This window comes from Myotis davidii, unplaced genomic scaffold (assembly GCF_000327345.1).
Source record: "Myotis davidii unplaced genomic scaffold, ASM32734v1 scaffold59, whole genome shotgun sequence".
Lineage (NCBI taxonomy): Eukaryota > Metazoa > Chordata > Mammalia > Chiroptera > Vespertilionidae > Myotis > Myotis davidii.
In genome coordinates, this window is record NW_006293001.1 from 4,214,714 (window position 1) to 4,237,537 (window position 22,824).

The window sequence follows — 22,824 nt, forward strand, 5'->3', positions numbered from 1 at the left end:
AGTAATTATTAAGTCACTTAAAGCTCAAAGCCAGTATGTCTGACTTCATTTTCAGTTTTGTAAATGCATGTAAAACATAACACTGCAGTCATATATTTGGCATTAACTCTTACTAGCCACAAAAAATATGGATCAATATTGGATTTTCCAAAGTTGTCTAAGTAAGACTGGATTTATCAAAACTTGCTGGTTGCTTTCAAGTGAACACAGCATGTTGGTGGAAATGAAATGTAGTGTCTAAAAGACAGAAAATAGGCCAGTACTGTACAAAAGTAAACTTGTCAGTGAGATCAATATGAACCTACAAGTTAATGGGGATATCAGAATTTCCTTACAATAAGGGCTGTGCAGGGTAGAGCCAGAATACGATTGTAGCATTTATTCACTTGTGAAAAGCAGAGGGTGTATTTTATATCCTTAATGAAAGGCACTGCTTTTTAATGTGGAATACTTATATTTAAGCACAGTTTTAATTCCTGGAATATCACAGTAAATTAAATTCTGGTTCATTTGCTCAGCTTTTAGAAATATGAGAATAATAAAAACAAGGAGTAATGGATCAAACATCATAAAATTTCAGAAATATCGTGACGTTCTCATTAGCTTTCTCTATGCTGTGTTTCAGAGAATTTGACATTGGGGATGAAATCAGTAAAAATATTTGAAGGGCAAACAAAAACAAAAACAGAAAGAACTTTCTTGGGGCTTCCCATTGCATTTATTTAAAGTTTTAAAAAATGTACATCACTTTTGGAATACATAAAATGCCAGTGCTTTGCAACAGTTTTGTTACTGCATCTCTTGACTAAAAAATGAAAGAAGAAAAAAAAAAAAAAGGAAAAATACATTCAAAAAGCCAGGCTGTCTGCTTATGCATGGGCAGTGGCTTTGGACAGCTGCAGCCTACATTGTGTCTGTTCGGAGGCATTGCCGGGCGTCAGCTACCAGTGAGAAGTTGCACAGAAAGCACAGAGGAAGACAAAGAACAACTTGGTGGGAAGCAGGAGAGGAATGCGAAATGATGAAAAATGCCACATATGCTATTGGGGTGGGAGCTAGAATCAGGTAGACATAAGCAGGAAGACTGATGTACTTGGAAACTAGATTTATGGGAAAAGATGGGAGAAAACAAAGCAACATGTTTGGCAAGCTATAGAGTGTATGTGTGTGTGCCTGTGTATGTGTCCACTTCTAATTTTCTACTTTAATTTCCGAGAGAAATGTAACAAAACTGAGGTAGAAATGAACGCTGTGGGGACGCTACAGCCCAGAAGAGTTTAAAATGAGAAGCAAAATCGCACTGACAAGAGAGGAGTCAAGAAGAAGGAGAGGGGATGTAGACGCTCTTTGTGGATATATATATATATATGTAAGTTGGTCGGTTGTGTTTTGTAGTTATTCAGTTAGTTATTTGCTTGATTTGGTTGCTATCTTTGCATTCTGTTAAACAGCACGGCAAGCCTACAAGCTAGATTAGTGAATAGAATGACACCGTTCCCAGCAGTTTTAAGAGAGAACTTGCAAACCACCACCACTCCCACCTATGCAGTAAAATGCAGTCCTAGTCTTTAGGTGCTGTGACTTTCAGGGTCCTACACAGGTTTCGTGGCTGACTGTCCTAGACGCTAACACAAACGGAGTAAGGAGCTTTCCATTAACCAGTGTAACTTTTAAGAACATTTTCACTTCATTATCAAGGAGCAATGTACGAAGAACTCTTGCAGTGACTGACATAAAGAATGACTCTGCTCTGGTTAATTCCCCATAATTAGTAAAAGAAGCTTTTTTTAAAAAAAAAAATCCTTCCATTTCTACTTTAAATTGTAAATATTCAGTTGTATCACACTTCACTATTTTTCTGGATACATTCAAAGTAATTTTCCTTGCTCTTTTCCAATCGTTGAGGTAAACATACATTTTAATATAAAGTAACATTGAAGCCTATCCATTACTCTCAGCAGTACATAGTGCTTTCAACACATTCCTTTGAGGTACTGTACAAATCACAATCGCTTTCCTGAGTTTTTGCAGACAAGAACATTAAAAGAAATGAACTGCAGAAATTAAGGTCCAGATTACCGTTACCCTGTTTTACCTGTTCTTAGCTTAATACCGCAGAACAGACAGGATTGAGGAATACTGTTGCTCTTAAAATGGCAAAAATCTGGTTTTCTGTCATAACACAAGCGTTCATCTCTTTAGTCCACTAATGTTTGAAGTTAAAGCTCTTTATATTAGCACATGCCACCAATGTAATTGTGAGGCAAACAAAAAAATAAAGCACCACTCCAGGCACTTGACAGCAACTAAATCTCGAGAACAGCAGAATGGAATCAACACACGAGGTTCATGTCCTTCCGAAGTCAACACACTTGCACCTTGCTCCTTGGTGAGTGTTGTCTAGCGTGAGCCGAACTGAGCATCCACAGATGCTCTCTGTCATCTGGGGCTTGCAAATCGGATGCTCTCGTTCGATGCATTTTTTCCCCTCCAAATCTACCCTGACTCTAAAGATGCCACTTAATCATCATCTTCCCCAGTACCCTCTGCAATTTAAACACTACTGGAAAGGGGCTCTATACCCTATGTAGCAGGTTTGATGTGTGTGTGCCAACATTCGTTACACTTTTTAAAAGACGTTATCACTGACTGCAACCAAACATTTTGTTCCATTCAACATACATATCAAGCTCTTTTTGAGATATGCTAGGCTGGATCTTGCAGAAAGCATTTTCAAAGTCTTGATATGTAACGGGCCTCAACTGGCTGGGCATGATGGCTGAAAGGTCTGTGGCCGGCATGGCGTGGAGGGGGCCCACCGCCGCTTCCTGACACAAATGAGCCACGTCGAGTCCAGAAAAGCCTTCTGTGCGCTGGGCGAGCAGTGCAAACTCCTTTTCGTTGAGACAGTAATTGTGCTGTGAGAGCAGTTGTACTATTATCTGGTGCCTCGCTGTGCTGTCAGGAAGTGGGATTAAAAGTCGTTTCATGAAGTACCTCCGAAGAGATTCATCTATTTCCTCGGGTTTACTGGTGGCACAAATTACTACGATTTGGTCCTCGGCCGAAGTTAGTACAGTGTCCAGCTGCATCAGAAATTCGGTTCTCATCCGACTGACTGGACTGTGCTCCTCACTCACTTGAGAGGAGAGAAGCAGGTCAATGTCACTGACAAAGATCACGGAGGGCTGGCGGCACCTGGCCACAAGGAAAGAGGCATGGATAATTTTCTCCGCTTCTCCTAGCCACTTGGCCACGAGTCCAGAACCGGCGATTTTGAAGAACGTGGCCCCCAGCTGACTAGCGATGCATCTGCCCAATAATGTTTTGCCTGTTCCTCGAGGTCCGAATAAAAGGATGCTCCGAGGTAAGGCCGTCAGTCCACTGAAGGCATCGGACCTCAGCACTGGCCATAAAACCTCCTCTTTAATGACGGCCTTGACCAGGTCCAGACCAGCAATGTCACCCCAGTCCACTGGTGGCCCTTGGGTGATGATCTCGTTGGTGACCAGGTCAATGAGGTGCGTGTCAGTATTCTTCAGTTGCTCGTCCACAGAGTGGTTGGATGAGGTAGCTGCACGGAGCCCAGGGCCTGGCATGGGGTGCGAGAGGAGCTGCCTGTGCTCGTCCCCATGCTCACTCATAACTGGCGACGTGTACTTCCCAAAGGGTTCGCTGGATCTCGAGCCCAGGGAGTTTTTAGCAGTACTGTAGGAAGGCGGGGTCAGGGCCCTGCTGGACTGGCTGCTGAATTTCCTCTGCTGTTCGGAGGACATGAGCTGCTTCGTTGGCTTAAATGCCAAGGATGATGCTTCAGCACTTCTGTCAAAGCCATTCCCCCGATTTGAGTTTGAAATGCTGTTGTCGGGCATTCTGTACATAGGACTCTGCGTCGATCTCTGTTGGCCATAGCTGTAATTTCCATAACTGGAGTCCATATCGCCCTGCCCTGCCATATAGAAAGCTTTTCTTTTGAGAGAACTCGCCGAACTGTTTGTCAGGGCCGAGGGTGCGATAGGTGTCAGACCGTGACCCTGGTAGGTGTAGCCAGGAACAGTGGTAGGGGGCAGAGGGGTGGGAGCAGGAATTCCTGAAGGCAGGTACGCTGAAGGAGGAGGGGGTGCCCCCCCAGGGCTATAACCAGAGCCCACCGCAGTCTGAGGGGGATAGCTCGCAGAGGGATAGCTATAACTGGAGAGGTTAGAAGTCCCATTGTAGCCTGGGACCAGGGCTGGTGGCGGAGGAGGGGGTGGTGGTGGCTGCAGGAGCCCAGAACTATGCAAAGGAGATGGATGAGGCGAGGGAAGTGCGGGTGCTGGTTGGCCACTGTACGTAGAATGCAGATAAGATCCGTTGTATCCCGGGGCATATTCCTGAGATGGGAGCCCTGCATGAAGACTAGGTACAGTGTGGCTTCCACAGGTACTACTGGAGTAACTGGGTTCTGTCAGGTTGCTGGCCACCCCAGGAGAGCTCCCTATACTTGCAGAGACATCTGCTGGAGGGAGGGCTGAACTGACTCCAGCTTTGCTGGCAGTGATGACATCCGGGACACAGTTCATGGGATAAACGGCTTCTGAATTCAAGGACGGCTGCCAGGGCTCGTTTTCATTTTTCCGGCCATTCACGAGTCCTGACGGGGTGTCTGAGTAGTTGCTGAGCACAGGTCGGTCCACAGGGCTCTCCAAAATGCCAGAATACTTCTCTGCATATTTCTTTAGCAGGTTGGATGCAGTCAGAGCAGAGATGTCGTCGTTCGCCCAGGCGTACTGATAGGTGCGCTGCAGGTGACCTCTGTAGGCTTCGACTTTGTGGGCAGGAGACCGAGTGGTCGAGGTGATGTCAAAGTGCTGTTCTGGCCACTGGGCATGCTCCGGCGTCCACTGCATCTTCAAGCCTAAGGATGGGGGTGGGGGGAAAGTTGTTACTTAGATACTCATCAGAACTTCTTTTGTTACCTATTATTTTCTACCAATAATATCAACATTATAAAATATTCCCCCAGTTTATAGTATCTGTCATGATCTCTATAACATGCATACTTTAAATTGGATTGAATTTCAGCCCTGTATAAAAAAATAAACTGAATTCAAATGAAAACTCTATAGAAGACCTAAATTTTTTCCCCATTTTTAACTCACAAGCAAATGTATTTCTGGTAAGCCTATTAAGTCACTCGGTACACAGAAACACATATATATGTACACACACATTTCTGCCAAGTTAGAATTCAACCCTAGGTTCTTACAATAAAATATGCATACATTTTAAATATCTAGCAAGTGATTGTATTAATGTGCGACATCTAGCTATTCTGTCTCTTCCACATCACAGTTTCTGTTTTATATTTTAGCCAATATAAAAATGAGACACAGCTGACAGATCACATCTAGGATACCCCTCTTATTTGGTACTGAACACCTAGTTAGCACAGTATAATGCTCCCTGCACAGAACAATATGACACAGACAGAGCAGGTCATTCCATAATCCAACTCTCATCTAAAGTGGCCCACGACAGTTTCAAATCTGTTCCGTGGAGTGCAGCAAAGCAATCTCCCAGGCAGCGCTCCATCGCTTTCATCGCACAAAGCCCACAACTCGGTATGAATTACAACTGGCTCCTTTCTGCCTCTCAGTCCTGTTGTTGAGCCCCTGAAAAAAAGATATAGGCATCACTTGTCTGCCGGTCTTCTAGCTAGCATCCTCCCTCCTTCCCTTATAATCCTTCTCTCTGCCTTAGAGCCTCCAAGCTACTAAGAGGAGAGAAGATTCTCTGTCTCTCTCTCTAGGGAGAGAGGTGAACAGGAAGATAAGATTAGAGAGAGAATAAGAGAATCAGGAGTCTCACTCTATATTTCCATGGGAAGCAGTGTGTGGCAGACACTGGAATAGTACAACTCTGTAATGGATTGCTATGGGTAATTGTAGCATCTGTTAGATTACTAACTGAAGCAAGGTGACTATGTATTCAAGTATAAAACAAGAGTATTTTCTCACTGAAAAGAAAATGCTAAGCAGTTCGAGTCAGAATCATTTTGAATTTTACAGTTTAAAAGAGACCTTAGAAATTACCTCCTCACACCCAAAGGGATTCATAATGCACCCTTGAGGCCTCACATGCAGTTAGTGACAGAAGAGCGCTGGAACCCTGTTCTATTTCCCAGGGCCGGCTCATCCCATCCTAATCTCTGCTTCCTTGGAACACTTGCTAGTCTGCTTCAGCTGTATTAAGCAGGCCTCCTTAATCTCCTTTGTATGACCCAAAGTGAATTTTGCAAACTGTCTTGTGCCCTCTGGCAGAGATTCCTTGATAAGAAGGAGGCCTGGTCTAAATGAAGCTACTGTGGCATCAGCTCTCCTCTGAATTCCCCAGTCTATTTTGACAGCTCCTACCCGCCTCTGCTTTCTTCCTCCAAACCCTTTAGCCCTTCATTGCCTGACTGGCTTCTGACACAGCCAGCTTTGACTTACTGAGCAAATCTGAACATGGCACAGAGTTTGGTAACAGAATGGCATGTTGATTCCCTTCTGACTCCCTCTTCCTTGTTTGCAAAACCATTGCACCAGACACTGGAAGTTAATTAGCGGGATGATGCTGTGCTAATTGTGTTAATTTACAAGGTTTTAGTCAAAGAGAATCATGCCAGGGCTGGCACTGCTGTCATGCTTCCAACTTAATGATTAAAAAATACTGAAAACAAGGTAGGAAGGATTGCAGTAATTACACAATAAATGAATAAAGCAACAGGATTCATTTGCAAATATATTTTACTACAGTTGTACTCATTTGCATTTGGATTTTTTAAAAGGATCCATGTAGACATTCATTTGCAAATCACCATCTCAGTTAAATTAAGTCCGAAAGCTGCACAGCATAACTTAATCAAGCTTTACCATTTTTTTTTTTTTTAGTAAAAATACTAAAGGCCTTGCTACTAAAGAGCTCTTGTACATGCAACAGATTCCTTCTTCACTTTCCTGCTTTTCAAAGTCTGTCTTTTAGAAACAATCTCATCAAATTGCAAAAATAATAAAGTAAAATAATAAATAAATACATTGTAAATCTGGGTGAAATACACCTTGTATCATTTCACTCTGAGAAACTCGGTGTGAGTTCTAGGAAGAACTAAAGTGATATTCTTAATTGTTTCTGTTTTCTTAATCGTTATTTCTTAAGGGGGAGGAAAACATACCACAAAATGGGTGAAATGATCGAAACCATACTTAAAGGGGAAAAGATGCAATTTTAATGAAGCAGCATTTCAGGAATCATACTTTCATTAAATTCAACTGGAAATTATTAAGAGCAAATCACCAGGAACCAATCGCAAGTAATCAGTATCTAAATTCTTCTAGTGTCGTGGGATTTACTTCAAGCCTTATAAGAAGGAGAGAATATTAATGTGCCTGTAATGGAGAGCTGTCTAAAAGACCTACAAATTCATTAGTCCTGTAAATTATTTCCAGGGAATTTCTATTAGGATTTTTTTTTTCGTTAAGACTATCAAAATACAGTGTTGAGAACATAAGAATACACATATGCTATGAGTAAGAATTTGATTAGACTGATACAGAATAAACATTTAAATAAATGTCTTGAAACAAGGTTTCAGAAAATAATTTAGGAGTCACAGGCAATGGGATTTACTACAAGTGCACCACAACACCACACCACACCACACCACACAAACACAACACAACACGCATGTTAAAGGGCCTGGTTTCCTTTCAGTGAGCTGAGGTAAGCCGTTGTTATCAAGAGTTAACACATATACATAACAAAATTGATATTTAAAATGCTCATTGTAAAAAACAAAATAACACTTCTTTAGCTTTAGATTTAGAATAATTATTAAAAACAAAACAAAACAAAAACGATGGGCAGCCTTCCGCCTGTACTGGCTTAAATTTTTTTCCTTGTAAATTAACCATTTATACCAATATGCATAAAGTGATCTTGGTAAGGTATAATCCCTATAAGAGACAGGAATATAAAGTTTAAATCAAGTAGGTTGGCTATTTCACTGGGCCTTTTTGCTTAGGCTCTGGCAAAACAAATTAAATTTCATAAGATTTCTGTTTCATCAGAAATTAAGCAAAGATCCTATCAACATTATCTATTTGGAACAATTATGGGAAACACGATTGCTTTTTGATTCTCAGACTATTTTTGGATGTGATTACCAAGATTATTGAAAGTTTATTTATTGATTCATACTAAATAACAATAACCTTAGCGGGGCTGCAAAAGGCAAGATTGAGCTTTGATTAAATACACTTAAAGGAATGGAATTACTCACATCCCTGAAACACAAGGACTTAGCTAGTGCTTTAAAGTCATTAGTATTGTTTAAATATGGAAGTTAATAGTTTACCGTCTTCTTACTATCAGTAGGCGCCGAGGAAGTGTTCAGGACCCTGTCCTGGCCTTGGGAGCACAAAGAGCTTTCTCATCGGTGTCTTGAATTTTAATACCAATTGAAAGTAGAACCAAACTTATTTTTGTTGTTGTTATTGCTCCGTTTATTGGTGGTGATATGCCTGATGTGAAATGGATGAAAAACATACTGTTAAATGTTCTTTGAACAAAAAAGCACGCTCCCTTTTACTGTATTGCTGTTATCTGTGAGTGAGAAGCAGCAGATGCCTGTCACTTAACTTGGCACCCAAAAAATAAGATGGGTTTTAAAACAGCTTTTATATGGTTTCTTTTTGAAACACAAAGAGAAAAACCTCAGAAACAGTACCATCTTAAACATTATTAGAGACGTGATTCAAAAAAAAAACAACACAAAAAAACTCCCACTGCTGTTTAGTAATAGCTTACATAAGTACAATAAAAACTCAGAAAGCAACGAAAATTAAGAAAAAATAGTTCTTAAAGGTAATTGAAGAATTGCTCCAAAACATCAATTTTTATGTTTGATAGGATCAGACAATTATTAATACAGCTGGCAAATTTTACAATGCAATGTGTTTGTTTTTAAAAAATGTGTAATTTAATAGAAAATTGCTTTTAAGATATTTACCACGTTACACAAGAACAGCAGGCTCTACAGTAAAAAGCCAGAGCATTTTGTTATTTTATTGTTATAGGATTAATTTATGTGTGTACAAATGAACAAGTCTATATTTTCCATAAAACTGGGCAGTCTGCATAACATTTTCCATTGTTATCCTTACGACCATTTCATAACTTATCTTTAATTACTAAACAGTTGCTGCCTCATCGCTTTACTTCCTACATTTTCACAGTTTTGAAATGAAACAACTGGAAACAATTGTGGCATCCTTCACAGTTCTGTCTCAGCTTCCAAATTATCAAGAAGCTCTTGTATAGGAAAATGAAGGATATAAAAACAACTTTCTGAATGGGAGGAAACTGAAATAAAAGACTAAGCCTGCTAGAATCTATTTTTAGCACACATTCCTGGAAATATTAATCTAAGGCACTCACTACTCCACCCCCACCCGTAACACACACATGCTATTCAGCAGTTCATCGGGTCTAAAAAAGCTGTTCTCCTCTAGCAGGTTCCCATGGGGTAATTCTGCCTGCTAGGGACTCTGCCTTCATTTGCCGGTGTTCTCAGACTTCCTAAGGGCAGGGACCCGAGGCAAACACCTGCAGGCACAGGGCTGGCTGGTCTAGGGTGGCTGCACAGCACTCTCACAGGCCTGCAACGTCACTGCACTCATCACACTCACTCCTTTGGGTTACTGCACCTCTCAAGCTTGCATTATTATTTTTTATAATATATTTCAAAATATATAGTACCATATTTACCACAGTTTCTCTCTAGAAAACAATTACTACTAGGGTGACTATAACAATTACAGTTGCCAGCCCCCTCAGCCTACCAGTGCAGCAGATTCATCATCTCATAGGTGGGACATGGCAGAACACACACAGCTTTAACATTTCAATTAGAGGGGAACACATTCATTGGCTAAAAATATAGGTTCATGCAGTGATGAGCCTTCTGAGAGGGCTTACAAACTTCCTGGTACTGAAAACTGGTGCCTTGCAATACCTGCTGACCATTATTCTTCAAGGAGAGTGATGACCAAATGAAATGTCTGAGCAGACTCTGAAAGCAGTCTACTGAGCCTGCAACCCGGGCATGTGTCCTGACAGGAATCAAACCATGACCTCCTGGTTCATAGGTCGATGCTCAACCATTGAGTCACACTGGCTGGGCTGCATCAGTCATCTTTTGTGTACTGGCCTTCATAAACCAAGAGGCCAACACACTTGATCTGAACTAACCCATTTGAACAGAAAAGTCCATTTCCTGATCATTCCTAGCCTGAAAATGTGATGTCTTATCAGAAAGTAATAGTAAGGCAAAAGTGAAGGGAAGAAACACATGAATTACATATTCTCTTTAATACATTTAATTGGGTTCCATCTTCAGAACACTAAAATTAGAAGTCCTTTATAAAATGAATTTGATGTAGGAACTGTTCACTTAGTCAACAAACTGAGGTCTCACTACGTGTGAAGGTCAACAAACTGAGGGCCCACTATGCGTAAACCTTTGCGATTCAATTCTAAGAATTTAAATCAGGGGGAATCAGTTTACCACACAATGAAACTTTTCCAGCTTTCTATCTTCTTTATAATTTTACATTCACTCATATGTGGAATCCAATAAAGTAAGTAACAAGCAAAACAGAGACAAACTCATAGATAGAGAGCAGGCTGTCAGAGGGGTAAGGGAGCTGAGTGAGAGGGTGTTGGGATCGAGCCAAAAAGAAAAATAAAGGGGAAAAAACCTCATAGACAAGGACAACAGAATGGTGATTTCTGGGAGGTGGAGGTGGGAGGCAGAGGAGGGTAGGGGGGAATAAAAGGTGAAGGAAGTAGATTTGACTTAGGGAGGTGAACACACAATACAGATGATGGGTTTTGGAAATGTACACCTGAAACCTGTATAATTTTTCTAACCAGTGTCACCCCAATACAGTCAATACCAATTTACATGCTAAATTCTCTAAAATTAGAGTCCTTGATTTTAAAGATTAAGGGAACTTTAAAGTGATCTAGTCCCCAATCCAAACAGCCCCGGTTACCATGTGGTAACGTCACTTACTATGGTGTTCTTTGGGGCTGTGGGGTTGAATACTATTTTGTCTGACACAGTTTTATTTGGAGGCTGTTGCTAGATTGTTAGGATAGAAAGAAACTGGAGAAAATATAAAGAAGGTTCTAGAGCTGTGTTTGAAGAGTGAATATCAGAAGCGTGAGAACGACTGGCTTTGCTCATCCCATCATGTATTTGTTCTAATCTTGGTGAAGTCAAGCATATCACACTCAGCTATGAAATGTGAATGGCAGTGGTATAATATGCTACTGGACTGTTAAGATTACCGTAAGTAATATTTGGGAAAATATTTTGCAACTGTGTACAAATATTTGTGTGTTATTCTTTCATTTTGAAAAAAAGCAAGAGGTGCATTAAAAGCAAAACTGACTAGACAGAAAAAAGTAAAATCACTCCTAGAATTTATAAATCACTTTTTCTTTAATGTCAGGACATCTACTGAAAAGGAAATTTTCCAGTGGGAATCTTTCTTGGTTATAAAAATGGTATAAAAATTCTTTAATACTCAGCAAAACACAGAGCATGATCTCCTTAATCAAAACGGTGTCAAAAATTCAAAAAATTTTCATAGCATTTTATTTTTAATGTGATTTTTGACTCAATGTTGTAGAGACCACAACTAAGGAACAAAATACTTAGAGGTTTAAAACCAGTTAAGAATGATCTCAAAACTCACAGTCTCAAAATAAGATGTTCTAATTATATAGCAAGGCTGTCAAATGATTTTTCTCTTTAAATCACACTTTCACACCTCAAGACTCCAAATTATAATACATTTTGCAGCAAATTACTTTCTCCCCCCATTTCATCTTATTTGCATAAAACAATCCCTTTTTAACAATCATGAAGGCATTTCTGGCTAAATGGTCCTTAGTAAATATAGTTCAAATACCTCACCCTCTAACAGAAAAATTGCCGCCTGACAGTCTGTGGGCAGCCTGCAGCCTGCCGCCATGTTTTGTTTGGCCAGCACAGGGTTTGGAATCAGCCAACTTTATATAAAAGAATTCTTATATTTCCCTTTTTTTCAAGTTGAATGATCTTATAATACTAGAACTCATTCTTGCCGGGCAACAGTTGGCTGGATCTGATGACCACCTGCCCACTTTGGACATGGCATGCCATCCAGTTTGTCATGGCGCCCCGCTTCCCTATTACAACAACAAGGTATTTTTACCATATTTACTGGTCACATAAGCAATTGAATTTATGATTTCACTATGAAGCTTAAAGCTCTGGCTTATAACTTAATTATAATTATTTTCTTAAAAAGTACTAGTGTTCTTAATCTTTTTTTAAATAGTTCCTTTAGAACAAAATGTTTCCAAATACTATTCATTATATGTATTCCTGCCCTCTTAATCGGGGCACTGATAAAATAATTGATACTTTCCTTGTTGACTGAGTCTCATTGATACAATAGTATGATGAATAATGATTAAAAACAAAACACTGGTTTCCAGATTTCTGTTATTTCAGTCTGTTCCCCCTGGTTGCGATTCGTCAGATACTTCTCCTAGCTATTTTCCTATGTCAGTCCATGCCATCCCTAACGTTCCTTCGAATCTGCCATAGGTTCTGATACCAAAACCAAAGCTTCATTTAACAGCCAGTCATGAGCTTTGGTATAACTTTTGAGGGACTGCTTAAATGACTACAATGTTATACTCTTATTTCTTATAGAAAGCTGTTGGGTGGATGGTATCTGGATGATCAACTGATCTTTGGGCTTAGGCAGAGCCTGTATTCAGTGTTACAGGCACCATGACTTGGACAAGAATGGTATATACCCTGTCCTTCAACTAACTTTGTGGGTAGCTTATGATCTGTATTAGTTTCCCTAAAAGTCATTAAATTTTATTCACAGCAACAAAATATTTACTCACCAAAACGTGACCAAATATAAAAATGACTATTTTGCCAACATTTCATCATACTGAAGATGAAACTTGGTATGCACTTTAAATATTAAAATCATTTTTAATTTTATATTTTTATTGTTGAAAGTATTACTTATGTCCCCCATTGACTCCTTCTAGCCCACCCTGCCCCCCACCTTCACCACCTTATTATCTGTGTCCATGGATTATGCATGTATGCATACAAGTTCTTTGGTTGATCACCCACTCACCCACCCCTGCCTTCCCTCTAAGATTCAACTGTCTGTTCCATGCTTCTGTGTCTCTGGATCTATTTTGTTCATTAGTTTATTTTGTTCATTAGATCCCACATATGAGTGAGATCATATGATACTTGTCCTTCTCGGACTGGCTTATTTTGCTTAGCATATTCCTCTCCAAGTCCCTTCATGCTATCTCAAAGGGTAAGAGATCCTTCTTTTTTACTGCTGCATAGTATTCCATGATATAAATGTACCACAGCTTTTTGATCCACTCATCTACTGCTGGGCACTTGGGCTATTTCCAGACCTTAGCTATTGTAAATTGTGCTGCTAAGAACATGGGGGTGCATTCTTTCTGATTGGTGTTTTGGGTTTCTTAGGATATATTCCTAAAAGTGGGATCACTGGACCAAATGGCAGTTCCATATTTAATATTTTGAGGAAACTCCATACTGTTTTCCATAATGGCTGCACCAGTCTGCATTTCCACCAGCAGCGTGGTAGGGTTCCCTTTTCTCCACATTCTAGCCAACACTTGTCCTTTGTTGATTTGTTGATGATAGCCATTCTGACAGGTACCATTACTAATACCTCACTGTCATTTTAATTTGCATCTCTCTGATGATCAGTGACTACATATAAGACATAAAGATGGTTTGCATTTGTGAGGCTGAATGCATAAGCACTTATGCAAAGCAAATTACACTTATGAAGGAAATAACACTTTTCATCCACCTGAACTTATATTCAATGTATAATCAGGATAGATTGTCTATCACTTAAAGCAACCCAGGAAATCAAAATCCTAATTCAAATAACTTTTTTTTCTGTAGGCAGTCTTAAAATTTCCAGTGCTTAAATCAAACTATTCAAGTGAACATATAATTATGCTCATATAAAAAAATCTCTATATTTTAAAATTATAATTTAAATTGATGTTGTTGTTTTTGACAGAAAGTAGGTTTTACAAAAGTTTATGTGTAAATATTTTAATAATAATCTAAATCAAGTAAAAACAGTGTCCAAAAGTCTGTGTATATCCTAACATAATCAATTCAAAAGAGTACACAACTATGCATATACATGCAACTTAAAATATACAAGTGATTCATACCCAGAATCTTAGTATTTAGTGTCAGATGTCATCAACTATAACAAGGGAGAAGATTTGAGAGTTTGTAGGTGAGAGGACGGATTGTCCCATGTTAAGTCAAATGTTACTTTGTTTAAGGTACCTATGAGAATTATTTTAAACAATTTATAATAAGCTTAAATAGTGCTTGGTAGTTAAGCTTTAAAGTTGTTACTTTATGGCCTTTCATTTCTCGTGCCTGCCTTCCCTTTGTCCATATATGTTTTCAATCCATTAAGGCCATCTACCCTTTCCCCCAGTTACTTTTGTCACACAAAGATCATCAGGACATGCCACATGTGTCCGTAGGGACTGCCATTACTAATAAATATGTATGTTCTGTGTCACAACAGAGCACTCCCCTCGTTCTGCAGTATCAACCCTCTTGTGTGTGTAAGTAACAGGTGAGCTGTGGCATGTGGGGACACATGGGGTGAACGCAACCTGAAAGCCATAAGTTAGATTCATAGTACAGCGGGGCCTTTACTTACGAGTTTAATTCATTCTGAGACCGAGCTCGTTAACTCAAATTACTCTGTCAACTCAATGCAAAAAAATCCGAGAGACAGCTGGCATCTCAAAAAACTCGTTAGTCGGGACACGGGACACTCGTAAGTCAAGGCCCCACTGTATCTGGCCTGTATGATTGATCCAGAAAGAGAAATCCAAAATGTCCAAAGTATTGTGCATTTTCCATGTGTTTTGAATCTGTATTTTTAAAAAGGACTCTGCTGAGATAACATTACCATCGTCTTAAAGTTTGAGGTTATTCCAGTTGAGTCTCGAGATACAGTTGAGCCATATAAAATACATTTGCACTTTTAATTAACATAACCCAGGCATAGTACCAATCTTGAATTATGAGATGGCTGGTTAATTTCCTCATTCACAATCTTAAAATATTATGTTAATCATTATGAGCACATAGTGCTATTTGTAAATAGTTATTTGTGAGTGTGTGTATTCTACTCCAACTATATAAATACAAAGCTCAATCTAGTTATATGTAAACTGAACTATATTCATCTTTGCCCAACACATCGTGCTGACATGGGTCAATAAACAAGGTCATGCCAAGCCCCATGACCTCGTGTAAGATGGAATTTGCATTCATTCTTTTTTTTTTCCTTTCTGTGCCTCTCTAGAACCTGACTCAAAAAAGTCAGTTTATATAAAACAAAATAGGTAACTGGGGATGCTGATTTAAGACTGAGGACTACCTCATATAACTAGACAAAGGAATAAGAATACTATTTACATATAAGTGTATAACTCTTCCACCATTTCCCTTAAAACGTCTTTGCTTAAGGTGACTCTAAAGTGTGCAAAGTCCAGGCAAAATTTGTTTAGATTACTTATGCATTTCTCTCTTTTTGGCAATCTGTGCATTAATTTTTAATGCAATAGCAAAATAGTGTCTTGGACTTTGATAAAAAATATTCTATAGTCAGGGCTGGGTGACATAGTGCATTAATTCAGTGTCCTTCACTCCTGAGAACTGTGTATAATGTAGTCCAGCCTGAAGAAAATAACTTTGATCTGAAGGCAATGGAAAAAGCTACATATGAAATGAGTTTTGCGTTGGTAGGTTTTGCGTTGTTTCTTCCATGCAAGACGACATATGAAGATAAACTGCTTTAGAATACAATCAACATGGCCCAGGAAGGAAAGTGAAGAGCTCTCCGCGTCAGCAGTAGTTTCCTCACCTCTCCATTCTCTCCCCATCTGGCCCCAGTCCATGGTCTGGTGAAATAAACCCCAGCAGCTCCTATAATTGGGATGCTCTAATTTCCAGATAAACAGAACATTGTTAAAGTGCAATGTGAATGACAGTCCGGTCATTAGCGTGTTGGCTCTTCCATTTGTAAAAACAAAGAGTGCTGCATAATGAGACAGAATCAGAAGCTGAGGACATCAGCATCCTCAAAGAAGGTGGCGTTTCCTATCCTGGAGGGGGTGCCCAACAACCTAATTCTTGGGGAAATGCTAACAATAGGAGGAACCACAAGATATTGTTTCTTCAAATTCCATTTTGATTGCCTTCTCTATGACAAGATTTAACTGCACAATTTCATCTACTGTTATAGTAGACAATGTCTTCACATTAAAAAATAAAAGTATAATCTTTGGCTGATTTGAATCAACTAGTTAGTTAACCCAAGTTGTATTAATCACATGAAATACAGATTCCCCCTGCTTGTAATTCTGCAATTAATTTCAATCCAACTGTCTTCTGTTGCGAATAAACATGGCCTACTTTGTCTCTAATGTAAGCAGTTAGAAATAAAGTTGTTCTCAATACTGTCAAAAGAATTAAAGCTATACGGATGCTACTTTGATATGGTCTAAATTATTCGACGATTGTATACTTACTGATGATCATGAACTGTTTTATTGGCCTCCTTAGTTATTGGTAAACGCTGATATTTCTTCATACTCTTAAGGAAAAGGGAGATTCTTCCAGTCACATTTTTCAAATTAGCAGGTAACTTGAAAGAGATTCATTTCTAAAGTTTCCAGTTTCAGTTGCTTATGTTAAAAGAGTAAATAAGTCAAATCTTCCTGCTACTTCTTCAAATTGTGCGCATCCTATTTACAAAGTCCCTGGACAACAGGAAAACCAGAACCCTGCGGGTAATACATGGAGTCTAAATCTAAGTGCCTGTATATGGGTGTTATATCTGAAGTTGGAGAAAGGATATTTCTCCATCTTTAATAAAAAAATGGGGAAGGGGGTGAAATGACAGATTAAAAAAATGCTTTTATCCTAAATATAATCTGCTTTACTAGCTTTATTAGTAATAATCTCAAAATTCATAGAAAATTCTAAATTATTTAACTACATATGATATTTTTAAAATCAAAAGTAAGCATTACTTAAGGTTTCTTTTCAGTATATTTTAAAGATTTGTGACTTGAACCAAGTTATATAACTCAAAAACTTTCCATACTGACACAAAGTCTTAATTATGGCCTCAAAATATACCATGCACACTCATTTCCTTAATTGAGTACTTATTTTTAAGGAGATCTTTACATGTGTAAAGTTTCCTTCCAAAAGGAAACCTAATAACAATTTTATTAAGTACTGAAACATATTTTTCAATTGCACACAAAAAGAAAAACGTGCACTAAAATAATTTGAGATGAAATCTTTAAAAAAAATCATTGAAAAGCAAACAATGAAATTATATAATAATATGTAGGCAAGTGCCCCGATCGTTAATTTAGAATTGTTTTCGTGTTTTTCTATACAAAATACTTTTGTCCTTTTTGTTAAAGCAGAATACAGAATTCATAGATTTAATGATGAATCACAGATCTAAAAGTACGTTCCTACTCACTGAACTGACATACGTGCAGCTAGTCTTCGTTTTTAAGCAAGTCTTTTGAAATCTACAAGAACGTTCATTTGTATTCGAGTTTCAGCCTTATAGCCATTACGTGATCTTAGCTAACTTGTGAAGTAAGCGGCAAGGATGTTTTATTGTGCCCTCCCTTGTTTGTTAATGCCTCGACAACCAGCCATTGTTTTCATATATTACCTTAGAAATTACTTTATCCAGTCCAGTTTTAAATGATATTATACTTTTAAAAGAACCTATTCGGAAAATTAGTATAAAATAGTGGATTGCATCCCTGGCCACAGCTCCCAGAGGCATGAAAACGTTACTTGAGCACCCACATGACAGCAATGACAGCTTAATCACTTGAAGGCTTTTTACATTAACCATCTTTTTCTTTCAATATGAGCAGTAATATTCAGGCATCATTTAATAGGAGGTTAGCTATTCACTGAGGCTAAGTAACATACTTTGTAAAATATCAAAATCAAGTTTAGTTTCTAACGAACATTCCTACACATTTTCTGAAATATTTATTAGTGCATGTTCATAAAGTTTGACTTATTTTTTCCTCTCCCAATATGTGATTTAAAAAAAAAAAATAGGTCTGGTAATTAGTATGCAGAGTCCAACAGCTTCCTATATTCTTATAATTTTAAGTAGAAGATCCATGGATAAAACATAATTGAAAGGTGAGCCTTTTAATCTAGAGAATAACCTCCCCAAACCAAATGGGAAGGAATAATTTTTTAATCATTCATTTGTAGCTTTATATTTCTAAGAGGGGAAAAAAACAAATAGAATCTAAAGGTGACCTTATTTAGACGTATTAGTCAAGACAGCCTTTGCTGTTTTTAAGCAAACATGATTGTGACTCCACTTTGTCCATCCAGTTTTCCAGTGTGAAAATTGGATGATGACTTGAACAATTCTCTCCCCATTAGTGAACTGTGGAAAGGAAATATAGAGGTGGCTTTTTATTTTTTTAAACTGTGCAGTGTCTTGCAGCAGATTCCAAAGCATCAAGAAAAAAAACATTTTTTTTTTTTTTGCTAGACAAGCTGTCGTAATTGAAATGAAGTCTAATCAGACTCATTACTGTTTTCAGCAATTTGCACCACCAAAGATGCTTATTAGGTAACTGTGTTTAATAAACCACTCTTTAGAAAAATACCAGTAATGAGCTCTTAACAGCCAATCTTTAGTATGAATGTAATGTGAAAAGTGTTCCTCGTGCTGAATAGATTTTCACATTTAGTAGTGTCATAATTAAGCTCCATGAATTGGTTCTATGATGTTAGATTTATTGCAATAATCTTTTTTTCTATTTTAAATATATTTGGAAATAATCATCTTCTATTAGAGTTGGATTATATTCACTGCACAGCAAATTTTAGGCTAATGCCAAAGTGGTCAACAGCCTTTCCAATGGAGCATTTATTAACAAATGATAAGCAAACATTTAAAAACTGATAATGCCATATCAACATCCCACACCTCAGAAAAAAAATCTTCCTATCATTTCATTATATATGAAAACTTACCCAAGATATAAATATATTGTTATCATTAAAAATAAAAATTGGATTTCTATCACTAAGTTAAAACATGGAAAAAAGTGGACATTCTGAAAGGAATATTTAAGAAAATGGTGGCCTTTCATAATAGCACCTATAAATACCATTATATTGCTTTATTAGATACTAGAGGCCTGGTGCATGAAATCCTGCATGAGGGGTTGGGGTCCCCTCAGCCCGGCCTGCACCCTCTTGCAATCCAGGACCCTTAGGGGGATGTCTGACTGCCAGTTTAGGCCTGATACCTCTCTCTCGAAACCTGGGACTGCTGGTTCCTAGCCACTTTCCTGCCTACCTGCTTCATCGCCCCTAACCTCTCTGCCTGCCTGATTGCCCCTAACCGCTCACCTGCCTGCCTCATTGCCCCTAACCACTCTGCCTGCCTGCCTGATATCTCCTAACCCCTCTGCCTGCCTGCCTGATCACCCCTAACTGCTCACCTGCCTGCCTGGTTGCCCCTAACCACCTCTGCCTGCCCGCCTGACCACCCCTAACCACCTCTACCTGCCTGCCTGATTGCCCCTAACCACTCTGCCTGCCTGCCTGATGCCCTTAACTGCTTGCCTGCCTGCCTGATTGCCCCTAACTGTTTGCCTGCCTGCCTGATCACACCTAACAACCTCTGCCTCAGCACCCGCCACAGCAGCTTCGTCCAGAAGGACGTCTGGAATGATGTTTGGAAGGTTGTTCGGCTGTCCAGCCTAATTTGTATATTGCACTTTTATTAGTATAGATTGTTCTGAAAAACATGAATACCATTTTCTTCCCCAAATTCTTTTTTGTAGCACTATTTACTAAGATCTTAACATTAAAGGACAGTATTACCAGTATATATTATTTATAGTCACTAAGGGTGGTCATGAGAGTTATCGAGGCTTCTTATTGATAAGGGAAAATGTTACACACCTTTAAGGACAAGAGGTATTTCCACACAAGATGATGCACGTGCTAAAATAAGTGCATATCTATAGTGTCTATATTGATCAGAAGATAGCCTGAGGCATTTCTCTCTCTATATATTATTATATAGAAGGAATTGAAAATATTTTTGGGGAACATCTAAATAAAGCTTATAGGAAGGTCTTGAGCTTGGAGTTGAAATGTCTCACAAAAGAAGATAAATATCTTTCGTTTGCTAAAAGCAACTCAAAAGATGACACTATCCGCTTTGTAATGAGATTCTAGACATTGTGAAACAGAAAGAAAACCAAGAAATGAAAAAGTACAAAAATAACATGAGAACAAGCGTTTACACTCATTCATGATAAAATGTTTAAAAGATTCTGTTACTTAATGATCCCTCTCCCAATACACTCTTATTTCTTCTAACCTCAAGCTTCACGATTCTTAATTGGAGCCAATAAGGCTCCATAACTGTTTTCAGCGTTTGAATCAATAGGGCTAGGAGAACTGAGACTGTCAAATTAGTGGCTTATTTCATCTGATTTTGTGAAATGCATTTTGCATTACAAGGTAGAGAAGAAAATAAAACTCATCCCCTGTGACTTCATATAGCTTTCATATCAAAATATCTTCCTTTTTCTTTAAGTCTTCACTGAATTCGTACTCAGAACCACAAAGAAAAAATCAGTGTATAAAACTACCTGAAACCTAAATCCTACATCTTTAAACGAGTCACAGGTAAAAAACAAATACTAAGAGAGGGCCCCTTTCAATGCCTTTGGAATTTCATATCATACATTGAATAACTTCACTTATGAATCATATAATTGATCAACATTTTATAAAAAAGAATGAATGTTTTGTGCAGTTGAATTTATTGTAACTAAGAGGCTCCAAGATTTCAAATAATAGTAATAAGACAATAATAATAAAGATAATAAAAATCATTCTTGGTGAATTTTTAAAATAGCTTCCCATACAATAAAGCTATGATTTTACTTATCAATTTTAATTAGGAATTGAGTTGGAAAAAATTAAGGCCAAGACAAATTCTGCCAGCCTTCTATAACTGAGGGTTAGGTCTATGTAAAATATCTATCAATTTGAGGAAACACAAACTAGGGAACATGGAAATATGCATAGATAAGATTCTAGTGCAGAGAATTGACACATAAATACTTATTATCTATAATAATAAAAGTGTAATATGCAAATTAGACCAGATGTCCTTCTGGGTGAAGGCAGGGCTGCAAGGGAATCCTGAGTCCTGGATGCCAGAGGGAAGCTGGTGCCGGCAGCGGGGGGAAGGAAGGCCTGCTCTTGCACGAATGTCATGCATCGAGCCTCTAGCGTAAATATAAATGGCAGTGTTAATGGGTAGTGGTAGTAGTATTTACCATGTAAGACTTTTGGGAGATACTGGGTTTTAAGCTTTAGCTTTTGGCTGTACCATATAGACATTTGTCTAAAGATGTAGAGAAATCATATACTTAAGCTTGAAAGTGATTTTGGAAAATAATTAGGGCTCATAAACACTTAAAATTTTCAAATTTACAACACCTAGTAACAGCTTTACCATTATTAGACCCCTAGTCTGTTTTATCATTGCCCATATTCCTGAGCTAAAAAGGCTTAAAGTAAATATTCGTCCATGTAATAAACAAGCAAAATTATCAACTTAAACACAAGCCTGCTATATTTGGTCAAACATTTAATTAACTCACCCCCAATGCCTTGGCAGGGCCATCCAGACCAAATGATTTCTAAAACCGTGTAAGGTCCATTGGCCTGACATTCCCCTCCCCTGCTCTAAGGATATCTGAGTGCTTACTGGATGAGCTTCCAAAACATCTGAGTGCTGACTTGAGAACTTCTGCCTTAAGTGCTAGGGAATGAATATAGACCCCTACCCCAATGGAATTTACAGTCTGTCTCTAGTGGTGATTTACCAAAGAAATGATTTAGTTCAAAATCTGGTAGGGAGAGGAGGCTACATTGAGGAGTTAAAAATTGAGTAGAATTTCACCAGTTTGAACAGAGAAAGCTGAGTTTTCCTGACTGAGACAAAACTTAGACAAAAAAAAAAAACACAGATAAAGCAAAGGGTACCTGGAACACTTGGGAAACAAGGTAGCTTGATATGGTTAGAAGATAGGAGGGCGGTATATGACTTATGCTTAAGGTAGGATGGAAGTAGATGAAGCTTGAATTCATATTGAGAAGGACTTGAATGTTTGGGCTTTATTCTACTGCCAGCATAAAGTGCTATCCTCATTGATTCTTCAGAAACATATCAATAATAACAATATATGAGACAGAATAGGGGGGAAAGCAGGGCCTGAACTTGGCCAAAAAAAAGAGAAACATCTTAAACAGATTTTATCCTATCTAATAAAAGAGAAATATGGTAATTGGCGTACGACTGCTACCCTTCCCATTGGCTAATCAGTGAGATATGCAAATTAACTGCCAGCCGAGATGGCAGCCAGCAGCCAGGCAGCTTGAAACTAACATGAGGCTTGCTTGCTTCAGTGATGGAGAACTCCAATGTTCCCCGCCTGCCTTGCCGGCCTCTGAGCCTGCAGTTTAAGAAACATTGTAACAAATATAGAAGCTAAACAAAAACCCAGAAAACT

At 38.5% G+C, this 22,824-nt stretch overlaps 1 protein-coding gene across 2 annotated transcripts in view; it reads right to left on the minus strand.

The window, feature by feature from the left end:
* Positions 1-22,824, minus strand: part of FIGN (fidgetin) — a 124,846-nt gene that overhangs the window by 1,690 nt on the left and 100,332 nt on the right. The window contains exon 2 of one of the 2 annotated variants that reach the window (XM_006766493.2): positions 1-4,897. This exon is cut by the window's left edge and continues 1,690 nt beyond it. In XM_006766493.2, the coding sequence (XP_006766556.1) occupies positions 2,643-4,889 (2,247 nt within the window). In that variant the 5' untranslated portion in view covers positions 4,890-4,897 and the 3' untranslated portion in view covers positions 1-2,642. The remainder of the gene's footprint in view (positions 4,898-22,824) is intronic. The other variant, XM_006766492.1, reaches the window with a different exon arrangement.